At 37.3% G+C, this 22,809-nt stretch overlaps 1 protein-coding gene across 1 annotated transcript; it reads right to left on the reverse strand.

The window, feature by feature from the left end:
- Window positions 1-37: 37 nt before the first annotated feature.
- On the reverse strand, window positions 38-22,623 carry arih1 (ariadne ubiquitin-conjugating enzyme E2 binding protein homolog 1 (Drosophila)). Its single transcript, XM_041795285.1, has 14 exons — window positions 22,176-22,623; window positions 17,855-17,922; window positions 17,558-17,705; window positions 12,779-12,871; window positions 12,633-12,688; window positions 11,804-11,870; window positions 11,522-11,628; window positions 11,388-11,430; window positions 11,206-11,277; window positions 10,899-11,029; window positions 8,628-8,685; window positions 8,020-8,280; window positions 2,021-2,133; window positions 38-1,939 (listed from the first exon to the last, which is right to left on the reverse strand). The coding sequence occupies exons 1-14, from the start codon at window positions 22,461-22,463 to the stop codon at window positions 1,855-1,857; spliced, it is 1,590 nt and encodes a 529-aa protein (XP_041651219.1). The 5' UTR covers window positions 22,464-22,623; the 3' UTR covers window positions 38-1,854.
- Between the last annotated feature and the right edge of the window lie 186 nt (window positions 22,624-22,809).

Below are 22,809 nucleotides of genomic sequence, written 5' to 3' on the forward strand. Positions count from 1 at the left end.
AACCTACTCTAATGACTCACACAGTACTCCCAAAAAAGAGATTTCTCATGACATTTATTCAAATAAACAATACAGTTTATAATTTGCTAGGATAAAATAATAAGTTTGAACACATAAGAAGCATTTGGGAGAGAATACCCCAAAGATCTGAAACTGGGTTCAAGGAAGTGTTTTAATGAAAGCTGACACTTTGGTGCCATCTTCTTACTTGCATTAGTGCCTGTTTATTCATGTCCCCTCCAGTCAATCTTGTGAAGACCGCCATATTGCAGAGACATGAACGAGCATTTACAAGCAGAGGACTTGACACCCAGAGCAACCACCACATCACATTGAACAATGCAAACCTGGAGGGGCACAGACATTTCAATGTCGAATGCTCAACCCATGTGCGAAAATACAGTCTTAAATGCAAAAGCATAACGTTATAAAACAGTCCTACAACCTTTCGAAGTTTGCCCTTTATTCCTCATCTGCCTACGGACCACACAAAGCCAATCTGTGAAGCTTGGTTTAAAGCAATGTTCAGTCTCACTGCAAAGTAAGAGATCTCTTCAAAGAGGCATGGCCACTATCAGCCCCATGCCCTTCCAAGTTCTCCCTGCAAGAGTGATGCAAATGCCTCAACCTGTTTGACAGTGATCCAGTCCAATTAGCAGCACTGCAGAGCAGTGCTGGCAGTACATTCTATTACCCTCATTCAATCCCCACAAGGTGCAAGCTGAGCTTTAAGAGGGCAACCTCAAGCCACGTCGGGAAAGAGAGAAAAGACGAAGAAAAAAAGAGTGAATGTCACTCAGTTTGGCTCTTGCAAATAATTAGTAACGTTCTTAAATGTTAAACACCTCTAAAAACAACTAAGAGGCTACGGCAAAGGTTAGAATAGAGAGACACAGGGCTGGAGCATTCTATCTTACCTTTGAACTGTAAAACTTATTCTGCTCTTAGTTTTCTATATCCTCTGTGCACTTTTTACAGAGTCCTTTATCTGATTATTTGGCAACTAAGAGAAATTCTTTCTATCAGTCCCCATTTAGAGTTACTGATAAGGTGTAACTTGTGCACTGCTCTGACGAGACTGAGGATGATAGGGCGAATGCCTTATTGCCAAAGACCTCTGAGCTCCCACACACTATGGCGGGAATAATGAGACTCAACCTAAACGGCAGAAGTACACTTTTTTCCATATTGGTAAAGAATAAATATTTCAAAATTTCAAAATTATGCAAACACGTGCCTCTCTTGCTCTTTAACTTCCATGCATATGGACTATTTACAAATTGAAAAATACAGACTTACTATTTTGTTCTTTTGATGATTTTTTTCTTCTCCCCCCCTGAAATGTCTTTGCCTCTTTGCAATCAGCCTATCAACATTCAGCCACCCTAGACAAGGATCTCACCATATATTGCAGACATGGCCAGGACAATTAAAGCTGTGTTTAAAAAAAAAAAAAAAAAAAAAATCACACTAAAGGGAACACAAAAGTCAAAATCAAAACAGAAAAGATTCACAAGCAAAAGAAAAAAAAAAAAGGAAAATGATAACAGGTCAGGTTCAGGGGAGGTGTTACAATACAAGCCAAAAGGATGTATTTGTTTAAGATGGATTTCTGCGTTCTCAAGACTCCACTCTGTTGCTAACAATACTGTAGTACACTCTCTTTTTATTACTCTACCTTTTATTTAAATATAATTTACTTTGAAGATTTTGTTAAACAAATCCAGGAAAAATGATGCAAAAGTGGTTTGTTTGCCAAAGAGAGGCGGCAGAAGGCCCGTGCTGCCCTGTTTAATTGCATCAGCGCTCTAGTTTGTCAAGATACTCAAGAGTCCTTTGCATTGGGACGTGTCCTCAATCCTCAATGTACTCCCAAAGGTCCTTCTCATAGCCTTCATGCACATGCTGTAGCAGCACTCTTCGCCTGCTCTCACAGTATCTGTAGAGACACAAAACCTTCATCAGGATCAAAGAACACAAGATCTCAACTGTGGTAGGTAGTGGTTCCTCTTAAACTCACCTGTACTTATCTTGTACTTTCTGCTTGATGTCCTGCAAGGAATCCTGGGAGATGTCCCGCTCTAGGTAGCCAGAGAGCACCTCAGTGGCATTCTCCAGATCTGCCTGGTTGTTCTGGTGGCAAAAAAACAACATAAATATTATTGTTTATGACCTCTAAAGTGTGGAGTCTCCTTCCTAAAGCCAAACTCTGTCTTAGGAAGCTTGGACCAATTAGTATTCATCCGCACCTTGAAACATGGTTTTGATGTGATCATTCTTACACCAGAGAAAGGAATTATGAAGGGAAATGTGGTCAGAGTTCTGTGAATTACAAGTTTTCCTTCAAAAATTGTGGCTTTAAAGACAAAGAGGAGGGCTGTAAGAGAGGTCAAACAAGTCATGATAGAGGAAGTAAGAAACAAGACTGTGGGTGTCAGCAGAAGTGGTACACAGCTCTATCTAATCCTTTGTACAAATACAATTTTTGTTAGTTTTGTTTAAAAGAATCAGATCAGTTTGAAGGATTTTCACAATAATTATTTTAAATCATTCAACTCTGACAGAGCTTAAATAACCGAATTTGTGGCATGCTATATAAAGTGGATATAAAAGTCTACACACCCCTGACAAACTAACAAGTTTTTGTGGTGTAACAAAATGAGTCCTGGACAAATAAATAAGGAATTTTTTAAACTTTAACCATGACCTTTAACCTCTCCACTTGAAAAATAAGCAAAATCTTCAAAAACCTTATACATTTTTTGTACACATTAGACTAAAGGCCTTTGCACACTGAGTCTATTATTTTCAGATGCATTTTCAGATCCCTAACTAGGTAAAAAATGTCCTGCACTCAAACCTTGCACACTGAGTCAGCCGCATTTATTTTCTTATTCAATGCAAAAAAGAGTTCAAGGTCAAGACAGAATGGTCAAATACTGCAGAGGAAAACAGCAAAAACAATAATTTCATGGCTCTTCTTCTCCTTGAAAAAAAAAAAAAGAAAACACTGTGCCCATCCATCCTGACAGACACCTTCTCATAGGTAATTTATGCGCAAAATCACTGTGCCAATGAAGAGCAAGAAAGGGCAGCTTTCCATTTTCTCTTGTGTGGCTGTGAGTAGAAATTCTAGCCATTACCTATGATGTTCAGTGGTTGACATCCACATAATACATGGGAGAATCAGGGTGTTTCAAGGGAAGTTTTAGTGAGTGGGACAAAGACAGAGAGAGGAAATAGAGCTGCAGCCAATGCTCTACAGGTACATCTCAAAAAATTGGAATATCGTGAAAAAGTTCAATATTTTTTGTCACTCATTTCAGAAAGTCAAACCCATGTATTTAGACTCATTACACATAGAGTGAAATATTTCAAGCCTTTATTTCTTGAAATGTTGATGATTACGGCTTACAGATAATAAAAACCCAAAATTCAGTGTCTCAGAAAATTAGAATATTGTGAAAAAGTTCAATATTGGAAAGTCATGGTGTCACACCCTAATCAGCTAATGAACTTCACACACCTGCAAAGGTTTCCTGAGCCTTCAGGGTCCGATGTTAAGGTTTTTGCCTACTTGCCCTTCAGAGCAAGTGCTTCCCAAATCTACTTGCCCCATCTAAATTCCTACTTGCCCTGTCCAGGGCTGTCAAGTGCATACACTTTGCTCACAACATACTTAGAACTAAAATCCATTGCCTGTCAACTGTGGAAAGCAATACACAACACTTCTTTCTTAAGAAAACTGTATTTATTAGCTATGTGTTAGCCCACTGAAAATTATATTTAACTTTGTACAGACCAGTGCAATGTGAAAGCTGCACCACGTTTGGACAAATTTCACTAGCTATGACGTTATCTCCACGTGTGATCCGTGTGTTATGCTCGTTGATGACGCACATCGGCATAATTGCCAAAAGATATGGGGGTGAGAGAGCATCGGCAGGATGTGGCTGGAGAAAAAGTTAAAACAAGGAAATGGGAAGCTTCAGATTAAACACCACAGCACACCTCAATGAATGAGCAAACTGAAGAGACACACCACCAGCGGACTTCCTCTGCTCTCTTCTACACACGCTCCTCCGCCGAGCGCATCCGCTGGTAATAAATGTTTAAATTTGGAAGTTAAAGCCTGTCTTCTTTATGTGGGTAACAGATTTATTGATGTGACCTACCATGAATCTTTACTGATGACAGTGTTTACCTTCATTAAGGTTTTTAGTTAAAGTTTGTGCAGCTGTCTGCACGTCAGCAGACACGTTCAGCCAATAGAGGCAGCGACACACTGCATCTGGCTATTCGGGGGCTCCGTAGTAACAGAAATGAGAGAGGAAAATAATAAAATTAATGAATAGAAAAGCTCAGAGTTGTGCTTGCCTGATTGGGCAAGTCCTTACAAGTACTGCTCGCCCGTCTGCTTTTTTAAGTTGCCCCGGGCATTCGGGCAACCGTTAATGTCGGAACTTGGCCTTTAAATGGTTTCTCAGTCTGGGTCAGTAGGTTACACAATCAAAGGCTGCAGACTTGACAGATGTCCAGAAGACAGTGATTGACACCCTCCACAAGGAGGGTAAGCCACGAAAGGTCATTGCTAAAGAAGCTGGTTGTTCACAGAGTGCTGTATCCAAGCATATTCATAGAAAGTTGAGTGGAAGGAAAAAGTGTGGAAGAAAAAGGTGCGCCAGCATAAGGGAGAACCACAGCCTTGAGAGGATTGTCAAACAAAATCCATTCAAGAATTTGGGGGAGCTTCACAAGGAGTGGACTGAGGCTGAAGTCAGTACATCAAGAGCCACTTAGCACAGATGAATCCTAGACATGGGCTACAAATTTTAGAGCACTTTATGCTTCCTTCTGCTCACAAGCTTTATGGAGATGCTGATTTCATTTTCCAGCAGGACTTAGCACCTGCCCACAATGCCGAAGGTACCAAAAGCTGGTTCAAAGACCATGGTGTTACTGTACTTGATTGGCCAGAAAAATGGCCTGACCTGAACTACATAGAGAATCTATGGGATATTGCCAAGAGGAAGATGAGAGACACCAGACCCAACAATACAGATGACCCGAAGGCCGCTATCAAAGCCGCCTGGGCTTCCATTACACCTGAGCAGTACCACAGGCTGGTCGCCTCCATGCCACGCCGCACTGATGCAGTAATTCATGCAAAAGGAGGCCCAACTAAGTATTGAGTGCATAGAAATGAACATACTTTTCAGAAGCCTGACATTTCTGTTTAAAACATCCTTTTTTATTGATCTTATGTAATATTCTAATGTTCTGAGACACTGAATTTTGGGTTTTCATTATCTGTAAGCCATAATTATCAAAATTTTAAGAAATAAAGGCTTGAAATACTTCACCCTATGTGTAATAAGTCTATATAATATATAGGTTTCACTTTCTGAAATGAGTGACAAAAAATATTGAACTTTTTTGATGATATTCTAATTTTTTGAGATGTACCTGTAAATAGTCAATAACCCATTTAAATGACTTTGACAGATCCAAAAAAAAAAAAAAAAAAATTACCTCTGAGAACACCATATCCATAATGAAGCATGTTGGTAGCATCATGCTTTGGGGCTGATTTTCTTCTTCAAGAACTATGCAACCAAGCCATGTTTTGAGACGTATTGCCTTTTATTCATAGACTTTTTTCACTGTTATGTCTGTTTAATAGATTGAATATTTTTTCAATATTTTTGCTAATTCACATAAAAGAACACAAGTCAATCATGTCAGTGTGACTTGGGCTGGCATTACACCAGAGGACTTTGCTAAAACTTTTTAAAGACTCTAAAGAGACTAACATCTGAGACCCTCTTACATGTAAAGACAATTTGTCAGCAAGTCGCAGAGTTTTTAGGGCTAATCCCATTTCTACCGCTTAACCCTTCCCCTTCCTCTACCCCTTGAAACAGAGTGGTAAGGGGTAGGGGTGAGAACCTTCCCTTAAAAAATGAGACACCCCTTGATTGTTGTTCATCATCATACATTGCTGATAAACAGTTGCGTCATCAGAGGTGACAACTAAGCTTCAACCATCTCGTTCATACTGTGGATCTCCGTGTTGATCTTATTTATCCATTTGTACAGTTAATAGCCCACGTCTACGCGTATACATACCGAAAATACAACAACCTCCCATCCCTAGTAGCTAAAGATTGAAAATATGAGAAAACCTCAACCGTTTTTTCCATAATCATTTACAAAGGCCGAAAATATTTACAATTACATGCCTCCTTTGTTGTCCATTGTGCTATTTCGCAAGTGAATGCAGTGCATGGTGGGAAATTCATCAAACCCCTTGGTTTCAAGTGTGGTCCTGAAAAATCTATGTTTCAAGGGCCATGTAGCCCTTAGCCCTCAATTCAAAAGACAATTGGGACACCTCTTTCCCTGACGGGAATGTGCAAAACCCAAGGGAGGGGCCAAGATAAGGGCCAAAGGTAGAAATGGGATTGACCCTTAGTCTCAGACTAAGGTTTTGCAAAGACAGTGGGTCACTGACTCTAAGACTAGAATATAGGGCCGCAACAACAAATCGAAAATTAAAAGTGCTGGCAACAAATGTTGACTGGATAAAAACAATAGCCATGGACTGTCAGGCGTTCATGTAATCCATGATATTTGCCACACTTTGTGTGCTAAATGTCTGCTAAAATTTTAACAGGAGAGAGGAAGGAAGAGTGTGAGCTGCAGTCACAGGGCAAGAGGAGCAGTTGGATGTGTATGTGTGACAGAAGAGATAGTCTGTGTGTCCGTCTGTGAGTACGGGTCAGTCTGACAACAAGCATGAACGAACTAACATTAGCTTGTTGAATAAGTAAGTGACAAATGTTTTTAAGTTATCATTAAATCAATAACTGCAAGAGGCTTACCTGTAGCTCCTCTCGGATAAAATAACTGAGAGAAGATGTAATCAAAGCAGTATCCCACTATAAGAGTATTTCATTCCAATCATATCCCCAGGCTGTTGTCATTAGTATGATCTTAAAGTGTTCATGTATGTTTTGAGAGAGGGAAGCAAGGTAAAAACCATAAGAATATATCATTTTCATTTTCTTAAATCATTTATTACATTTTGTGTTTATTCTGTGGCATGTTCAAGTTATTTAATTTAACAGAACTCATAAAAATCTAGTTTTCTTTTAGTTTTAAGAATATAGACATTTAAACTCTAACATTATTTTGACAGCTTGGAATATCCGTGTTCAATTCTTAATGAAGGGATCTACCCCTGTTGGCTGTTCACACTGAAACGAAACGGTAGGCATATGCAGATTTGTTGACTCTGGGACCCGGTTTCAAAAAGTAGCGTTTACGGCCTCCCAAAACGCCTATCAAGGATACTCTGGCATCAGTTAATATGTTGTGACAAAAAATAACAAGACAATAAGAACACAAAATTGTGTTTCATACAAGTGCAAATTTGGAATTTCCAATAATTTCACAGCTGCACTGAACAGCAAAATAAGTAAGTGCATAACTAGTGTACTAATGATTATGATGAGTGATTTCAAACACATCAACAGAAAAAAATTTGTGCAAGAAATTATAATACTGTCTGTAATATATTTTCATGGTAATTAAGCTTTTAAATAGTAACGAGAGGGTTGTTTGCCCCCTGCAGTTATTCTCTGCTCTCCAAATGTTGACGTTTACCATCTCTATAACAACAAAAATCTACATTTTAAACCTGGACAGGAACTAGATCTGCTGCCAAAAAGTAATCTGAAATCTTGTTTTTACAATGGCAAAAAAACCAAAATACCAATAATATATTTAAACAGCATAAAACAAATTAAAAACTCTATATAGAAAGTGCAATTACCCATTATATGACTTATGCTGCATTTAATGGAAAGTTGAGGTGAATACTTAATAAGCAATCTTTTCAGATGGAGTTTAGTAAAAATAAAAAAAGTCAATTTCTAAAATTGCTATGGTAATTTCACTCACACACCATCGTCTTACATGTAATACAGGAGCAAACGGTTTCCCCTTTTAACATACCTCAAAAATAATGGACTGGTTGTTCTTCTTGAGGTAGAAGGCAAAGACGTAAGTGAACATGAGTGTGGAGCGGCACTGGCACAAGACATCCACAGCCTTCTTCAGAAACTGCACCTCAATCCAGGACATGTTGTGCTGCTGCATCTCCTCCATCTTCTGCTTGACCTGAGCGTAGAGCTTGTGCTCAAAGCGCAGACTCTGCATGTGGTTCATGTAGCGGTTGCAGTAGAACAGGTACCTCTGCAAGGCTGCCCTAGAGCGCTGCACACAGAGTAAAAAATGGCTTTGACTTGAGCACAATCAACCTTACTTTTTACAAACAAACAACATTATGAATCTTCACATGCACACAGAAATAGATCACCAGCAACATAATTTTTTTTTTTGTGTGTCTTGCAAGTATTTGAGGTTCAACACCATTCGTCAGGATGCAAGGTGGACATTCATCATGACGAAGCTGATAAAAATCAGGGGAATTTTTGTCATCAGTTCTGAGTTTAACCAGTAAGGAGGAGGGAAAAAGTACTGAAGACTCTGGCATATATCCTTAAAGTAAAACAAACATGCAAAAGGTTTTTGAAAACATCAACAAGGGAGTAACTCAATACCTCTTGAGCGTCTCTGGCTGCCTTGGCATCATCTTCATTGTAGCGATTGCAGTTGTACCTGAGACATTATTGTTGGGTCAGAACCATCAAATCAACATTTTCCTCTTAATGCTTTAACACACAAGTTTTTGATAATTTGTCATGTTCTACTGCTCTGTTCATTTAAGATGTTTACTACTGTCATTGTCAGCTGAGTATAAGGTTGACTATGTAAACATAATTATAAAGGAAAATAACAAATAACACTTTGAGAATGCTCACTGGGGATACGTTGATTGATCATTATCAGACAATTTATATAAAAAAATACCTAAGTAAAATATCAGAAATTATGTTTGTAGTCACTGATCTGATCACCTGGTTAACACACCAGTGTCTGCAGCTGAGAGAAACACTGTTCAGTGTAGTGTTATTACCTCCGCCAAGGAGGTTATGTGATCGACAGGGTTTGTTAGTTTGTTTGTTAGTTAGCAACATAACTCAAAAGGTTATGGACGGATTTTGATGAAATATTCAGGAAATGTCAGAAATGGCATAAAGAAGAACTGGTTAGATTTTGGGAGTGATCTGGATCACCGTCTGGATCCAGGAATTTTTTTTAAAGGATTCTGTACTATTGGGAGATAGGGCTAATGGCAGAGGTCTGCGCTCTCCGAGTGCTTTTCTAGTTATATAGGTTATTGAAATTTCAAGTCAATAATTATGAGGCACATCAGCACCTTCAACTGTTGACTTGAAAACATTTTTATAAGCTTATCTGCAGCTGCTGCTGCTTTGTTATCGTTTGTTATTAAAAAAGTTTGTTTTTAGTCCATTTAGTTAAAAAGAGTACTGATCAATTAATGAAATCTGTGTTGAAATCCTTGTTAGAACCTGTTAGAACCTTTAAAGAGGTAGTGAACACTTTAAAATTTATTTTCAACTGTAAAGTGAGGTATCTGACTGAAATATGATAAAACACATCAGTGTTGGTGTTATAGCTGAAATTTGCACCAAACTGATAAAAATCTGGATTTTACGGCTTTTAATTCCGGCTTTAATTAGCTTTAATTAGTAAACGGACATCTGCCTTGAAAAATCTTTTCTTAAAAGGTGGGGCTTATGTGACATAGAAACCGACCATTGTCACAAACTCTATATAAAAGGTAGAGCGTTACCATCTCTAACTGACTTTATCATTCAGAGACCACTCCAATCCTCTCCTGCCTGCACCTGCACCATCTCGGTTCCGAGAGCTCCGGCTATAGTAACGCCACTGCTGGAGCTAATGGACCAACAGGTAGTGCTCAGAACCACCACGGCCCACCACAACGCTATAGACTGCGTCAGGGGGGCTCTAGAGAGGAAAACTCCTCCACTTTAAAAGATCGCTATGAGGACGCAGTGCTGTGGGACTCTGTCCGTGTCTCTCAATGACAAGGGGACATCACTGTCACTCCCGCCTCATCTGGAAAGCCCCGTTCTTTTCCCCTCCCTCCTCTCAGAACCAAATTGTTCACTTTCTGTGCATTTTTTGAATTACGGAGGTGGGCACAGTTAGCTCTGAGCCGGGGGTTCACTTACACTTCAATGTTAAAGTCTGTTAGCTAAACTACATACAGTTAATGTGTTTGCTGACATCAAGATTATGTTTAACATTCCGTTGATAAAATGATTATAAAGCGAAGAAATACAGGAAAAGGAAAATTGGACTTTGGCAAGAAATTTGAAAAACAGAATTGCCTGGAGGGAATTTTTTTCTCTCAGCTACATGAAATAATTAAACAAGTTGCCTTGTGTAACCAAGTTTATTTTCTGAGACCTACTGCCTTTATTTATTGGACTACTTTCCGGGTTTAGCCTGTTAAATTGGCTCAATATTTTCTTCAATATTTGTGTTAATTTACAGAAATGAATCATCACACTTTGTAACTGAGTTGTTCTTACTGTAGGATACTTGTTGCCTCGCTCTTTAGGAGGTTTTTTCCCTGCTCTGTTGAACAAATTAAGTAAAAGCATGTTGTTGACTTATTAATGATGACTATTCTTCTCTTTTGTTTTTTTTTTAATCATACTACATTTCCACTCATTGTGAGGTCTCAGTACACTACAAAGCTAAGTAGACTGACCAACTGCTAAACCAGCTGATCTTTCAAAAAAAAAAAAAAAGATTGGGAATAGGCCAATCTCATATGTGATCAATGGCTTCTATCAGCTGCAAACATACTGATTGGAGTATCTTTAGTGTTTATATATTATCTGAGAAGGCCACAACATTTTTAAGGTTCTCACCAAGCAGAGCCGTGGGGTTCCCATGGACCCAGGCAGACCCAGCAGAACTCAGCTTTGCAGTTCTGGTTCCGACAAACCATGTGATTGCAGCCACCATCTTTCTCAATGGTAACATGGCATTTAGGGCACTCCTATAAGGAGATGACAGGGATGATATCCTTAGGTTTCAGTTTAAAATTCCCATCAAATGTTAAGAATTAAAGCAACCAACACGCAGAACATTGAAACAACTGAAATGTATTTAGGGTCACTTAACTTCCCCTCTAACATAAACCAGAAATAGAGGTGAAATATCTCCCCCCTATACCTTTGTATTTGCTGCAATCCAGTTTGAAGTTTCACTGTCATCATCACATTTCTTAATCCATTTTCTCAGCCACTGTAAAAGAAGTTAAATAAGAGAAATCATAACGAATTCTCCATTGAGTTTGGGGAACAGGTTAATTGTTCACTGATGGCAAAGTGAAAAAATATTCCTATTAAGCTTACCTTACACTTGACAGGATCATGCCAATTCTCTCCACAATTGAAGCTGCACGAAGAAAAGAAATCACAAGTCAAAATCACATAAGTTGCATAATAACAAACAAAAACCAAGCTGTTTTCTAAACAGGATCTCTTACCAGAACTGACGGCCACACTTGCACCTGACTGGCTTGGCATCTGGATACTGGACTTTGACAACATGATGGCAGTCTGGTGCAGGGCACCACTTTAACAGTCGATTGCACTTCAAGAAGAATGAAAGTAAAGACGTATATTTAATCAAAAATTTTCTTAGAAAATCAGATTTCTCTCTTATTTATGGAGCTGCATAGGCTATATGATGTCTATGTTAAACAGTATAAATTAAGACCATCTCAAATGTTAAAATGCTGTTTAGAAAAAAAAAATACCAAGCTTACCTCTACAAAACTATTTGTTATTAAATGCTGGTACTTCAACTTTACTTTTGAATCTGTTATGAGGCGCCTGTAGGAGAGTTCAAACCATTTATTAGCATTTATTGCAAAAAATGGTTGACTTTGAGTTAGTTTCCTTCTTCAAATCAATGCTTTGCACACCTTCCAATCAAAAATGCAGAACATTAAAACACAAATAGTAAATTATTTTAGAATTTCCAAAGTAGCTTAATAAAGAAAATCTTTATGCTAACATTACAGCAGTAACATTTATTAACATGCTGAAATTATCTAACAACCAACAAATAATTTCATCATAAAAAAACAAGAGTTTGGTTCAGGCTGTGAGCAATAAGATACTCTACGTGTTTCATTTTACAATACTGACATAGGAAACATTTGTGTCTTGCATCCTAAACTGGTCTAGAAAATATAATTAGCTCTCTTGCTGGCTGGTCAGATCAGAATGTAGGTTAAGACAATTACTACCAGCTTAACAGCTAGTAAAGGAGATTAGGGTCATTCTTTCAAATGAAGGTTTATATTTTAAATGTAAGGGCAAAAAGTTCCATATCTACTACTTTACAATGTATATAATATCATTATCTGATCTTTGAGAGACAAAGTGACAAATCTATGCAAAATCATCCTGGTTAAGTATTTTTTACACATTTGTTAGCTGGTCATATATTGCACTTAACAAGAATGATGAAAGCATAGGGGATTATTTTTCCAACTATTTTCATTACCATACTTGATAACTCCAACATCTATATTCTGATCATAGCTAATCAATACACAAGGAATGTTAAAAAAAGGAATGAGCACTTACATGACTGTGTTGTCATCGACCAAAATGTCACAACTATGAGCAGGACAAGAAATGGTCTAAGAAGCAAACACAGAAGACAATTTAGTCATAAAGTTATTCAAGGAGTGATCAGTTGCTTGAAACCTTTGAACAAACTAAATAAGTACCTGTCCCATTCCTTCTTCTATGATTTTGGTAGTCAGGTAATCTCCCCAGCACTGCATGCAGAACTTGTGTCCACACTCCAGGCCTGTAAAAAACTGGGACAGAGTAGATGCTTGTGAGAAACTAATTATCATGTGATTAAAAACATACAAAACATTCAAGATTTGAACACTGTTGTGTTTTAAACCAATAAAAATAAGCAATGGATGATGTTGTGCAAACCCAAATATACATTTTACTGTGTATTTAAACAGTTGATATGGTGCAACATTCAGAGAGACAGTTGCACAATATCAGCTATTATATCACAACTGAAACACATAACTACCTACTAGCATATTATGCCATCTATACAATCAATTTGTTTTACTGCAAGTATTCTGCTTAGCTGCTCAGATGTACATCAGCCACTCTGGGTTGTGGATAGGTGAAATCTGAACAAGCCCGATCAATTCAGTGCCCCAGAACACAAAGTGCCCCAAAACACTAATGTTTAATCCTAATGTTTGAGAATCCTGAAAATTGTTGATATTTTGCAACCCTATTACTACTAAAAAAAGGTGGACTGTTTGAAATGACCAAATGGACAAATCAACCTGATCTACAAACATTTACACATCTCACAGTAAACACACAAATAAAAAAATTATATAGCCATGCACTTTTTATTTCCAGCTGGTAGTGGAAAAGGAACATATAGAAGTACTCTTTAGAGGGTCAACAGAAAGTAGGGAGAAAAAATCCTAAATCCTCTGTTTTTTTGGGACACTCATTATTTATTTTAAATTAGAATAATTTAGCAATAACACTTGAAAGTTCTTGTGGTATAAAATATGTTGGAATTCTGAAACAATGTGAAAGTTTCCATAATGTACATTTTCAAATCCTAACTGCAACTGACCAGACCACATGCAGGTAAGGGGTTGTCTGATGACATGAAGTCTTGGCTAACATTCAAATTTAAGTCCATAAATAATAGGAAACACACATCATTTGCTTTTAACAATCAACAACTTTTAAACTGCCTTGTAAATTCTAAGTCCAAATACTAATGTCAGTGTATAAAGAAATAATTTAAAAGTCATTAGTTCATGCTGTTTGTCAAATCATTTACATTGAGTTAAATACTGTTATAATGCATATTGTGATTATAGACAGTTTGAAAAAAATTCTAGGCATTCTAGTCATGCAATCATGACTGTTTTGTCATGTTATCTCAAAGGCTTTGATCAACTAAAGACAAAAACTTGGTCAACTGAAATTACACTCACTTATCAACTGATTTTTGGAGGTGAAAGACAACTGCACGTCATCTCCAGCTCTCTAGAATTACAGCCGTGTAAAACAACAATCAGTCATGTGCTTTGGATGGCCATATATGGCTAACTTGGATTTGTAAGCAAAAAACAAACTACATGATGATGATACCAAATATTTTTTTCAGTAACGTAGCCACTAAAATGAACACTGTACAAACGTAAGAAACTGAGCAGATATGCTGCAACAAAAATAAAAAGTGAGCCACAATAATTAATTGATATAATTTCATTGGTAAACACCCTCAGTGGGTGTTTTTTCATTCCAAGAACAGTAAATAAAGTAATTTGAAAAAAAGATACAAGAACAAGGCAATATAGGTCCACAAAGGAAGAAAGGATTCATGTTAGTACAAAGAAAAAAGTTTTTACTAGTTGTCCTTGAATAAAATGAGAACAACACAAGTAAAAACATCATAATAAGACTGCTGGTTACACTTGTGGTTAAGTTTGAGGATCTTATTTATTCTAGCACTTTTTGTGAGAGAACATTTGAGTAATTTGAATGCTTGTGCTAGTGATTTAGTAAGTGAGCCCTCATCAGATTGAGTGCATTTACATGATGGAGAGTTTGGGAGCAGGAGTGTTTGTGCCCCTCTGCATCGCTGGAGTGAAGCAGCGGTGTTAGAGATAGCAACAAGCAATTCCTTGTACTCTGACATCACCTATTAGGTCAATGTGTGCCAGGTGTAATTCAAAGCTTTTCATATATGGAAGTATTTGCACAAGCTCCTGCATAATGGTGCTTTGCCTAAAAGACCCATTTGAAAGACAGAATGCATCTTTTCAGTTCAGCTTTTCTTTCTTTATGTGGTCATAAGGACAAATGTTGCACCCTAATCTGTTATGTTACATGGAAGAAAGAATGAGCACAACACAGTGTTTAAAGTAAGTTTCATTAAACCACATAGACTAAACCTGGCCAACTGTTTGCGTTTATATCAAAGTTCTCATGGCAACATATTTTTCGGTAACACAACATGTAATATGTAATATGTAACTATTTATTTATTTGGTATGTTTACCACAGGACAACTATATCTTTATCTGCCAGACAACTATACATGGTGTTTGCCAAAAGCTGGTAGATACCAACTAGCAAAAACCTTGGAGTAATTTAACTGAAGGCATAGTAATGCACCCCACAGTTTTCAGTTTTGTCTTGAATTGGAGAGTCCAGAGAGGAAACAGCTGATTTGATTTCCGACGATCAAACCATAGTATTAATAAGGAACATGTGCAAAGAGATTTTGGTCACATGAGAGTTTCTTAACCAAGTAATCGATCAAGTGATATGAGGCTGTTAGCCCGTGCTATCTCACCTGGTTTTGACTTCTTACTACAGACATTTTCACAACAGTGGTCCTCCTGTAATAATGTGGAAACAAGACTAAAATGTCATTATGATGATGCCTTAGTAAGAGTGCCCCTTGCATCATAAAAGTTGAAATATGGTCTTTACCTCCGTTGCCAGATTTAGGTAGCTTTTCCTGCATAAAACACTGTGAGGCAGTCACCTTAGACATGTTTTGAACTGCATCTTCTCTCAACAATGTCTGACAAGTTTTTTCATTAAGAAAAACTATTGTCTAAGGACAACAGTTGATGAACTTTTCATTTAAACTGTAATTACAGCCCTTTGCTGTGGTGGTGGTGGCACTGTATTGTAATCAGTCCAGTGTGTTGCCAAAACTGCCAAAGAGGAAGAAAAACTGCCAAAAAGGAAGAAAGAAGACAGAAGGAGGAGAAGCAAATTTTTTTTCCTGGATGGCAGAGTTCCTGTACTGCAGCCAAGAGTGTAAAAATGAAAAGGGCATTAGGGAAATTTGTCAACCAAAATTCAGAATTCTTCCCAGTCAGCGATGTAGAATGGGAATTTCCAAACACTTGTTCCATCTGCGCAGGAACCATTCATGAAAGACAACTGTCACTGTTTGCATCTGCTAACAAAGACAACAGACTGTGGCCAATTTCACACACTTCAATAGACTTTAGAGTAACACATTTATTCCATATTGAGGTGCTCTCTGCCTTTAAACCATCTTTAATAAAGTACCTATCTATCTATCTGATGTATAATGGTTATCTAATTAAGTATTTAATGCCCTCAGTGCACTACCTTATGATTAAAAAAAAAGCCCCTCTATGATGCAGCACTGAAGAGGAAGCGATGATGAATGTACAAAAAGTAGGCAGAAACTTGCAATTGCTATAAAACATTGTCACTAAGGTAGAGAGAGACAAATAATGAGAATTCTTTATAATTAAACATTGCAGATTTGGTCCACAGGTCATGGACACAGCTTGACATTTCAAAAAATGTTCCCAAATACGGGGATGTTTTGGTAAAGGCATATATATCCAGTCCGCTCGCTCAAACAAAAAGAAGAACCTAGCTACAATTAGAATAAAGAAAGTGAAGATCTTAATACATTTAACTATGAACATTTTTAAATAAAGCAGATTAGAATTATTAAGTTAAGTAAACTCTTAGTATTTATGGTCATCAAAGGACTAACTAGGGATAGGAATTAATAAGATTTTATCTTTATCAATGCCATTATCAATTCTTTTTATATATTCAATTCTTTACCAATTCCATCCTGTGAAATGTCTTCTTGGAAAAAGTATACTATATTGGTTTTCACTGTTAACAACTCAAGTTGTATTGAATCTCTTTCTCTCTGAACACTGAACAAGAAGAACGCCACATTCAGTGAGAGTGGATAACAGGCACACTGGCTATAATAAACAGTTTAGATAACTAAAAACTGATGACTGTTGTTGCTGGCTACACTGACTGCCTCTCTTGAGACTGTGTTTTTAAAGCATATGGAAGTAAGGCATCACTGAGGGAATCATTAAGATTAAATGTAAATGATGTAGCTGGACTGAACCAATTTGAATCTGGTCTCAACTGAAACTGGTTCTCGATTACCATTCCTAGGACTAACTTGAATAATGGCCCTTTAAATCTGCTAGAATGTAAAATCTGACCTTCACGCAGAAACTGTCAGACATTTAGTAATTCAACTAAATAACCTTCCCTTCAATTTCATCATAAGTTGGTGCCAAAAATGTACCAGAATACAAAAATCAAGTGTTTGAATCAAACAAACCTCTGGGGAAGAAACCCCAAACCCCCAAAACAAGACTACATTTTAAAAGACTTTGATTTTCACTCTGTAAGCCAACACATTAGCTTTATGTTAATGGATTCAATTTTTTTTTTCTTCATAATTTTAGAGACACAGCTAGATGTGAATAGATGTGGATTATTCAACTATTCGAATTACTTAAAATACATTCTTGTAAAATGTATACCACCCTAGCCTAATTTTCAGCCAGGAAAAACCCTGCTGGGGTCTTAAAATTTTCTACAAAAGATCTTTTGCAATAGCACAACTCTGACATGAGCATACACTCAACTTCTGCAGCTAATGCTGGTGTCATTATGGGACTCACAGAGTTGGGGAAGTTCAGATAGCAGATCTGACATGGCATGTCCTGTGCCGATGATCTAGTGTTGATTGGAGGACGGATGCGAGGCTTCTTACTGGGGTTAATGACATGACACTCGGAGAAAAGCTTGTCAAGATTGCCATCAAAATACCTGCATGAAGTAAGACAAAAAACAGAGTGAGTGAGACAGAGAACATTGTCACAGAGGGATTAAGGCATTTGATCTTCAGCGAACATCCCAGCATACAGATTCAGTTCATCAGAAAGCAAATGGGGAAAAAAAAACTCTGAGATTCATACCTTTCCATTAGCTTTTCTTTATCCCAGTTGAAGTGGCTGAGAAGGATGCGTGTTATTGTTGCAGGATTCTGTAAGAAGAAGAGTTTTGTTGTTAAGGTAAAGAGACTGATTTTCCATTAGACAAATCTGTAGTCTTCACTAAGGCAACTAAAAATTGTAGTAAATTTGAGATGGGAAGTTTATTTCTTGACATTTTTACAAATCAGATCCTTCCAGAGAAAACTTTTTTCTTCTTTGTAACTGTCTTTTGACAGCTGGCAAAACATAATGACAAACCTTGTCTCATTCATGTGTATCCAACATACATGTCTGCCATACATCTTATTTATGTAAGACTTAAAAGAAAAGAAAAAAAAAACTTTTATAATAAAACGTACTAGCTAAGGTTATAGACACTGACAAGTGCCTGACCAGAAGCATAGTTCAAAAAGGCTAACTGATAATTAATCAAGTAGTCTCTTAAATAGATTAAAAGGTATTTACTTCCATTACCATTATTAACCATCCACACAGGTACAGCAGTGCGTACGAACACAAAAATCTAAACACCTTCAATTACATGTAAATCAGTTAAAATAGTACCACAGTTTTCAAACAGTATTGACCACAAATCTAGCAATTACCAATGTTCCATTATCGGATGCAAACCATCATACAAAATCAATAAAATAATAATGTCTTGAATTTATATAGCGCCTTTCAAGAAACCCAAGGACGCTTTACAGGAACACACAGACACGGACAAACTATGTGAGGGGTAGGATGAGTGTAAGAGGTGGTTTAGTGAAGACTGTAGGCTGTGGTGAACAGGTGGTGCTTGAGACGTTGAGAAAATGTCCAGAGATGGAGCGCTACGGATGAAAATATAAGAATTCACAAGTAACATCACATCAAACTCTTTGTTTGCAAGGAGTATGCTGTCTGCCTTGCTGAGGAGTATCAGACAACCCTAAATTATGATCAATATAACACAACCTTTATCTATCAAGCACTTTTCAAAATCATGACATCATTATAGGACCTATCCACACAAAAATGATAATACATTTTAAAAAGCTAATAGAAAATCACTTGACATAATGTAAGGTAAATTCAACGCAAATTGTCTGTTGCTTTAGTAATTTTATTTGCAAAGTAAACCCTGTAGTATAAATTGAGGGCAATAGTGCTTGACAGCACTGCAATATTGTTATTTGATTATGCCGCAAAAAGCTTTTCTTGGCAAAAGTAATATGACTGATTACTTGGTGATAGTGTTCCTGAGAACAGTTATTTTACTTAAGCAGGAATGAGCAGAGAAAAAAATAGTAGATTAGCATTCTCTCCTTTTTGTTTTGAACCTGGTAACAATTTTCCATATTCACAGACATGTCTTTCTGTGGCTGTATGTAGTGTTGTTACAAATCCATTGATATTATATAGCCTAAAGACTTAAAACAGTGATGTAGCACTTCTTCATATGTAACATTATACAGTAAGTAAGTTTTGCATTTTATTTGACCACATCTTACTCAGCATTATTGCCCAATACAAATGAAAACTGACTTACTGAAGGCTACTTCATAATACAATAACAATATACATAAAAAAGTAGTAAATTTTCAATTATGTTGTCACACTGTTAACAATGTTGTTGACTTATCATATTAATCCTTGAAATTAGGGCCAAAAGTTTTTGTGGGAGTTGGCTCATCAGGTGTCAGATAGACAAATCTATATCTTTTGTTGTACTGACATTAAATAGTGATAATCACTTTCTCTAGCTACTGATGTTGCAAGACAGATAAAGGCAGTCAGTGGTTTATCTAGTCTAGGTCAAGCAAATCTTTTTTTAGGTATGGTAAAAGCATGTTTTATCAAATGGACATTTGGTGCACAAATGAAATACGTTGTGCCATGGTATAAACAATAAAAACATTTGGTGGCTGCTCATAGTCATCATAAGACGAGATATATAAACAATTTTAGTGTGCCTGTACATACACACACACACACAAATAACACCAATTTCACTTAACCTGATGCAACTGATGCAATTAGGTGGTGGGAATATCAAGCAGTCCATCACATAACACTATGCTCCATATTTTATAACACTGAGTGCCACTACCAGAAACAGTGTTGCATTAAATACATTATCAGTATAATAATGTTATTTTAGACATCTACTTTTAATTTTAGTCTTAGCCATAGGATTACATGTATTTTAGCTTTAGTCACATTTTGGTCACTTCTATCCTTTTTAGTTTTAGCCTTTACTTTTAGTCCAAGCATTTATTCTCTTGCCTAAATCTGGTACGAAGGAAAGGTAGTGTGCACTATGCACCCTGCCAAACCTGGGGTTGCTTTCTCCTGCTAAGAGGCAGATTAGCTACAGATGCATTGTTTTTTGACAGATTTACCCACAATGGAGAAGTATCAAGGACTTTTAATGTCCAACAAAAACTAAATTACATTTTAGTCTAGTTTCAGGCATCTTGACAAAAACCAAACTTACTTTTTCGTCAGTTTTAGTCATTATGAATCTATCTTTGGCTAGTCTTAGTCCAGTTTTCATCATGGAAAAAAGGCTGTTTACAAACATTTTTAGTCATAGCTTTAGTCAATGAATTTTACACTGCAGTATAATAAAAGAGGAAGACTATTAATCCCAATCTCCAGTCTTATTCTTTTTTTCAGGATCTTTTAGTTTTACAAATATGTATGAGGGATTTCTACAGCCATATGAACACAAATGCTGTCAGCCAAGTATCAAACACACAAGCAGAGGCAGTAGACGTTTGCTTAAAAGCAAAACAGTTCCTAAATAAAATGAAGAAGGTACTAAAGTAAGGGAACTTTACAACAATAATGCCTTTATTACAACAGCGCAACAATGATTCCTACTTGTATTAATCTTAGAGTGCTTAATTTTCCTCCTTTTATTGACAGACTGTGATTTGTGGTGCTGTTGAACTGTAATGACCAGAGGGCGTTTTCTGCTATCTGGTCTGCACTTGCTGATACAAATCAAGGAAATTCCGGTAAATACATCTCAATGTATTCATGGACAATGTTCAAGTATCTTTGTCTGTTTGATCCCCAGTGTAATGATAGAGATCTTTGATAGTACATACGTTTATTAATGTGAAATAAAATATGCCGCTAGCAATTTTATCTCAAAGAAACTACTGTGGCCAGGACAAAACAGTCAGTTAGCACAGCTACTAGTTTAATCTACATCTGAATGCATCAGGTATACTGTTTTTCCTTCATTTACATTACCCACATTTTAAAAAGTATATTCAGGAAACAAATGCAAAGATTGCCTTTGAAAAGTTGTGCAAAGAAAATCTGCAAATTAAGTAGGTAGTCCTAAAACCTATTTTTAGAAGAATCACCATGACAGTTGTCTCTGCTGAGGAAACTACTGACTGTCATGGGGCTTTACTATCTCCACGATACACTTAATTCATCCTTTATTAACAAAGTGTGTCTATAGTGGCATAAGGACTAAGAAAAACGTACACGCGTATGCATTCTTTACTTTAAAACGTAAACGGTCAAAGGCCTATCAGGACCCCTTTCCATTTCACTCTGCAACCAAGTTAAGTGAAAGGAAATGGAGGCCCAAGTTGACGTGAAGGCGAAGGGCTACAATGAGTTTTTAAGATATTTCATTTTATACACAACTGATACCAAAGAATACGTTTCATCAATATGACTGTTTCCTACAGCTTTTGAAAGGGCTGATAAAAGCCTGTCAAATAGCATCTAACTTGCTAACCCACTCGATGACCAAGCCTTTCGTTCACCATTAAATAACGGTAAAGCTAACGTTATTAGGCAAGATTTGTAATGTTCAGCAAAAATAACAAAATAATCACATTATTGTCGCCGTTAAACGAGAGGTGGCAGTCACCTAAATCTAGAACTTAATACGTTATGCTGTTCCTTCTGGGTGCTAGGTTAACGGTTATCGTTGGCTTCTAGCAAGCTTGCTAACTTAGTAGCTAATATTAGCTTAGCAAACGCTTCTGCCAACTTCTCAATAGGGATAAGACTACTTCCTGGAACTAAATGCATATAATATACGTTTTATGGATTGATATACAACTCAGTTCAAATATCTCTCAATTTTGAACATTAGGCACACACAAAAGTTAGATACATTGAGTAAAACGATCCTATGTTAATCTTATCACTCTTGTGAAACTGCCAACTTCCAGCAAGTAAACTACTCCTACAAGGCTAACGGCTAAGCTAACGTCCGTGGCCTGTTTATGCTTCACCCAAGCCTGGACCCCGGTCTTTCCTGACGTTGACATACCAAAATACCTACCTGGATGACCTCGTTGACCTCCCTGATACACTCCACCATATGCTGGAGGATCTGTTCGGCAGTCAAAACCTCGAAGCGGTAGTCCTCCTCCTCTTCTTCGCCGGGGCCGTGGCCACCTCCACCAGTTTCACCGCACTCGTCTCGCTCTCCACCAGCCACCACGGGATCGACCAACTCCACCTCCCCGAGCTCCAGGGTGTCGTCCTCGGGCTCCTCTTCGGCGCTGTCCTCGCTACATTCCTCCTCTTCGTCGTCGTACTCATAGTTATAACCCTCGTCTGAGTCCATTCCTAGGGTGGTTATCAACTTGTGACAAGCACACCTGAAGGTCTACAGTGTGAGAAATGTTGGTTGCGGAACAATACGAAAACCCAAATTATCCGAGCCTGTTTTTCAGCTGCAGCGAAAATAACAACAAAACGTCGCCGCTGCTAAGCCAACAAAGAGACACAGCGTCACTGACTGACGACGGCCTTACGTCAGATGGGCTGTACAAGAGGACGTAAAATACAATAATTTGAAACACTTTTATTATATTAACATTTTTCAAAACATTTCATGACATTGTAGGCCTTCTGCTTGTGTTTATAATAATAAACTCTTAAGTACGGTTTACAAAAAAGAAACGACAGTT

The sequence above is a fragment of the Cheilinus undulatus genome, linkage group 9 (assembly GCF_018320785.1).
Source record: "Cheilinus undulatus linkage group 9, ASM1832078v1, whole genome shotgun sequence".
Lineage (NCBI taxonomy): Eukaryota > Metazoa > Chordata > Actinopteri > Labriformes > Labridae > Cheilinus > Cheilinus undulatus.